The sequence below is a fragment of the Vanessa atalanta genome, chromosome 18, assembly GCF_905147765.1.
Source record: "Vanessa atalanta chromosome 18, ilVanAtal1.2, whole genome shotgun sequence".
Lineage (NCBI taxonomy): Eukaryota > Metazoa > Arthropoda > Insecta > Lepidoptera > Nymphalidae > Vanessa > Vanessa atalanta.
In genome coordinates this window covers 10,512,494-10,517,965 of record NC_061888.1, presented here as the reverse complement: position 1 = coordinate 10,517,965, position 5,472 = coordinate 10,512,494, and the positions used below count along the sequence as shown (strand labels likewise).

Here is a 5,472-nt window from a genome sequence, read left to right as displayed (position 1 = left end):
ATATAAATTATTTTAGCGGCTTAAGCGTAACAGGTATAGTTATTTTCGCATGTATAATATTAGTATAGATTGAATCAGTATTTGCACTGGTTCCTTGACCCTAAATATAACATTATTCTAGAGCTAATTAAAAACGATACAGTATATAATAATACATCATTCTTTATGTATTCAACTCTTACAATGTAATGTAAAAGCTATATAAACACAAGTCAGCTTATTATACGAATCCGTATCAACAGTGGAATAAAACCTTATCTTACATCGTTCGTTTCCATTATCAAAATCCGTCAAAAAAATAAAAATGGATCGTGACTATTAATAGTTTAGTAAGTCATAAATAGCACAATTAAAGCAAATATGTATTTGATTGTATGGTACTAATACGTTTTCCCATATAGGTCAGATTTAAATTATAAATAGAATGATAATTATTTTTGTGGAATATGTCGGTTTTTCTGGGTAGAACAGTGCAGTATAAATCTGTGGTTAATATTCATTTTTAAAATTAACGATTGTAAATCCCACATCTATAGAGTACATTTTGATTTTGATTATAAACGGAGCCTGCTTGCTTTTACAGGATCTGGAAATGCTCGTACCATAGTATAAATTTAAATTCGAATATGCACGAAATTAACAATATACAATATAGTCAGCTTAAGAATATATTGAGTATTTTGAAGAAGTTTCCAGTAGCAACCCGGGATGCGAGTGACTTGAGTCTAGGAGAGCATATTACTCTTGCGCGTGATCTGTTTTTTTTTTTCAGATTGCTGTTAAATCGACTATGAGAATGAAATAGAGAGTACATATGTATTCTTAAGCCCTAAAATATTTTCTGCACAGTTGACTAGTCCTTTGAGGATACCCACTAACATATAAAATACATTAAGTTCCTTATTATAATAACGTTATAAATAAATTCTTAAAATTTAATTTTAACATGAGTTAAGGTGGTACATTCCGCATTAGTTGAAAATTGACGGCTTAAAACAATGCAACCAAACCTTAACGTCGCACGATGCCATTTCTTGCTACCAGATTATTTTATCTTAGGCTCTTGACAGCCTCCAGAGGAATTTATTTTTAGAAATAGCTTTGTTGATAATTAAGATAAATTTGCAAATTTTTTGTGCATAGCATACTTGAACACTTAGAATTCGTTTAAGATGTAATTTCGTCTAAATTTTTGTTTTAATTCAACACGAAGTGGAATTTAATTTAAAATTAGTTTGTTTTAAATATACTACACTACATTAACTATATAGAGATAATCAGATATGTATTATACATAGATAGTTTCAACAAATTATTTGATTGTCATAATGAGTTTATTTTATAAGTCTATGAAAATCTTTACGTAATAAAAGTTATAAATATTATATTATATTTAAAATTAAATTATATCTTCTAAATATTCCAAAATAATTTGCATATAATTACGAGCACGTGAGTTTTCGAAAAATAAAAAAAATTAGATATTCGTATATGTCACAGACGTTTGTAAATTTAAATGCATTGCCGCGTTAATATTTTAAAATAGAAATAAGGAGACTATTACGTTACGGTTCAACGCGATCACAGTTAAATTCTATAACAGTAACTATTACTGTTCATAGATAAGATAAGTAATTATGCTAAGGCTAGTAAAATTACCGCATACGTTTCGTTACAGTTCATTTATGTCTTGATTTCGTTTGGCGAAGGATATCATTGAATAATTTTTAAATATAAAATAATTTTTGATACGAAAATATTCGACGACATAAGGTAAGACTCGTTTTTATACTAGCTGAAACTGCGGTCAAAAATTTATAAAACACAAACTTTCAAACCCCGTTTTACCCCCTTAGGGGTGGAGTTTCTTAAAATCTCGTTCAGTGGATGTTTACATCCTATAAGGAACCTATCTGCCATATTTCAAGTTTGTAGGTGTTATAGTTTCTGAGATTTCGTGATCAATCAGTGAGTAGTATTTATACATACATATATATATAAAGATTTATTGATATCTACTTCGAATTTTAATAATACGCCATTGTATAGATCAACCTATGTTTTGTTTTAAGGATTTATGTTTTTTTGTATTTGAATTAATAAAAATACTGTTCGAAATTCAAATTAATATCATCATCAAAATAGCTTGTTATACAACGGAAAGGGAACATTTGCTAATCTCAGACTATACGTGTTTTCCAAAGCACGGGACTCCTTATACCTGAAACGTCTTAACTCTAGATTGCTACTTGGAAAATAACTTAATTCCAGTCAGAATTTCATTATAAATACCACTGTCAATATAAAATTAGTAAAGCAATTATTAGAACCTACAAATATTTTTGTTAAAATTAATTTTATTTTGAAATGACGTCAAAAAACTGATTTATCTTATCTTATTTGCAGAATTATGACTTTAAATACATTGCCTTGGTAATGTTATTGAGTAGATTTATTCCATAGCAAGATTGAGCTGTACATAATGGATGTAACATTGCTCTCTCATATGAAGCACTCGGCTATCAAATGATTTTTGCATCATTTTATTCTGGATTAAAAAGGTAAACCTTTTTTCACTTATTCATTTTTAATTATTAATTGTTTCATGTTCGTTTTTTAAAAAGATTCGTTAGTAACATCGTGATTGCAATTCGAAAATATTTTTTATCATTTGAAAATCGAATTTATTAATTTCCATTATTTAATTTATTTTCATTTCATTAACATTTCATTTCAGTATTCAGAGAACAAATAGCTCGAATTGCTTTTAATTGTAATTGATTAATTAGCATTGAAACCATTTAATTTATCTCTTTTGTTTAATTTGCGACATAATTGAAACAAAATACATTCTTTTTTCAAATATTTTAGTGTGCTCAATTTCTTACTTTAGATATGAATGAAGATAGAAAGCAATGGTCCTACCTTTGCTCCGGATTGCATCAAGAAGCAGACGACTATAGTTCTGCAACATCTTTAGTGCAACCTGGCGTATATCACCCCTGCAACAGTAAGCAATATCTAATTGTCTGACTAAATTGATTACATAACTATTAAAGCTTTCTAATCTTGCTTGGGAAATAATAAAGAAGGAAAGTTTTACTTTTTCTTTTTTAATACTAATATATTTAATTGATATTTATTGATCGACAAGTATAAACTAAAATGTAAAACATTTTATAGCATAATCTTTTTCTATAAAATCTTTTACCTTGAGTATCAACGCACGACCTAAATTACTGAGCCTAAAAAGTACTTTAGTTTTGTTTTGTATCGTCGCCAGGCAAGATTTGCTGGAAACTTTTCAACTTTAAGTCGATAAAAGGGAAAACATAATTGGTGTTTACAATATATATTCTATACGGGGTAAAGTAAAGAAATGTTCGTGAGAAATCTTACAAGTGTCGGATGATATGATGTCATATTAAACCCATGAATACTCATTTGAGCAGCTTGATGGGATAAGCTCGAAACCTGCGATCGGATAAGCTTTTTAATATTAGAGGAACCTTATCCCAGTAGTGGGATAAGGCTTAGATGTGGAGTTTTTTAAGGCATAGCTAGGCTGAAGGTCAATTGGGGCACCTAATGGTAAACGGTCTTCCATTGTCCATAGATATTGGTACCGTGTGCAACCATTTCTTATATAACGAATGCACCACCAACCTTGAAAACTGAGGTGCTATGTCTTTATGCCTACGATTACACTGGTTTACTCACCGTTCAACCCGAAACACAACAATGCTAAATTGCTATTTGGTGTAAGAATATATGATGGATAGCTTGTACCAAGTAGCAATCTTTTACTATTATAATATATTATATTACATCATGAATTGAATCTAAATATATGTATTTATAGGTAAATTTTTAATATCTCTATGTTACCAATAATCGCCTACATGTAATACTAGATCTTCTATGCATTTTTATTCGCATTAAGCCTTACGCCACCGTGTCGTGGTCGTAGGGACTGCTGTATAGACTTTCTCAGTCAAATTTAATCAATATGCATTAATATAATATTAAAACATATCTCTTTCCTTATTTACAGGAACGTCGAATCCGAAAGCAATAAGAAGAAAATACTTACGAGCCGTGTTTAAAAATGGCGAATTCAATATTTATAGAACACCAACGAAGGCATTGAAATTGTTCACGAATTACTTTATTTTGTTGGTTGAGACAAGATGGAGATGGACGCTTATGAATTTCTTCACAGCATTCACCTGTATTTGGCTATTCTTTGGTTTCATTTACTGGGCGATCTCCTTGAACCACGATGACTTTAAGGATGACCATTTACCTCCATATCAAAACATCACAGGATTCACGCCTTGCATCAAAAATATTTACGGATTCACATCTGCGTTCTTGTTCAGTGTCGAAGTGCACACAACAGTCGCTTACGGTCGAAGAGCTATCACACTTGAATGTCCAGAAACAATTATTGCAATGTGCCTGCAATGCATTGTGAGCTCTATATTCCAAGCTATAATGGTTGGAATCCTTTTCGCTAAATTAACTCGACCACGGGCGAGAACACAAACGATTCTCTTTAGCAAACATGTAGTTATAAATGTGAGGAATGAAAAATTTTGTCTCATATTTCGAGTTGGTGATATGAGAAAATCTAGAATACTCTATATAGAACCAAAGGCCTACGTTTTAAGATTTAACTCAGATTATAATGTACTGGACGACTCAGAACAAATTGAATTAAAATTGGATATTGATGAATGCGAATCAACATTTTTCCTTTGGCCGGTAACAGTGGTTCACGTAGTTGATGAAAGCAGCCCTTTCTATGGATTATCAGCGGCTGATCTTTTGTGCACTAAATTAGAAATTCTTGTTCTATTTGAAGGTATAATTGAGTCGACTGGCCAACCTATTCAGGCTAGGTCGAGTTTCACTGAATACGATATTCTTTGGGGGCACAGGTTTGTTCCAATGGTTGGTTACAATTTGGACAAAATGCTGTATGATGTGGATTTTTCCAAGCTATCTGAAGTTCAGCAAGTCGATACACCTCTCTGTTCACCAAGCGAATATGATAATATTTTGTTAATGTTTCCAAATGAAGCTTATTCTGAATATTAATTTATTAAATTAAATAATTATTAATTTAATAATATTATCTGCATTTATTATTATCATTTGAATGAGCCAAAGTAATTCAATATTACGGTTAGATAATACAATTTCAAGGTTAATTTTAGTGAAACTTTTTTTCCATAGAAAGAGATTTCTGTCACCCATACTAAGTTACTAGCGACTTTTTTTAACCAACAATAACGATATTTATTATTATATTTAAATACAAAACAGAAAATTAAGCATTACTAATATCAATAAAGTATTACTAGTGTAGAGTTTTTGTTTTTCATTGAATATACGTTGATTACAATATACGTATCTGAAAAAGTGTGTTGCTTATATAATCTCACATATACAATTTATTTCATTGAA

General features: G+C 30.3%; 1 protein-coding gene across 2 annotated transcripts; it reads left to right on the top strand.

Moving 5' to 3' along the window:
- The first annotated feature begins 1,681 nt into the window (after positions 1 to 1,681).
- LOC125070915 (inward rectifier potassium channel 4-like) lies at positions 1,682 to 5,164 on the top strand. Of its 2 annotated transcripts, none has more exons than XM_047680930.1 (4): positions 1,682 to 1,773; positions 2,407 to 2,561; positions 2,894 to 3,010; positions 4,055 to 5,164. In XM_047680930.1, the coding sequence occupies exons 3-4, from the start codon at positions 2,896 to 2,898 to the stop codon at positions 5,101 to 5,103; spliced, it is 1,164 nt and encodes a 387-aa protein (XP_047536886.1). In that variant the 5' UTR covers positions 1,682 to 1,773; positions 2,407 to 2,561; positions 2,894 to 2,895; the 3' UTR covers positions 5,104 to 5,164. The 2 variants fall into 2 exon arrangements, with proteins under 2 accessions (XP_047536886.1, XP_047536885.1); XM_047680929.1 differs by lacking the exon at positions 1,682 to 1,773 and adding an exon at positions 1,921 to 1,968.
- The last annotated feature ends 308 nt before the right edge of the window (positions 5,165 to 5,472 follow it).

Bases quoted from the DNA above. Each gene is read 5' to 3' on its own strand.
- LOC125070915 (XM_047680930.1), top strand. From the start codon at position 2,896: ATGAATGAAGATAGAAAGCAATGGTCCTACCTTTGCTCCGGATTGCAT. The intron at 3,011-4,054 runs GTAAGCAATATC...CCTTATTTACAG, and splicing joins CGTATATCACCCCTGCAACA to GAACGTCGAATCCGAAAGCA.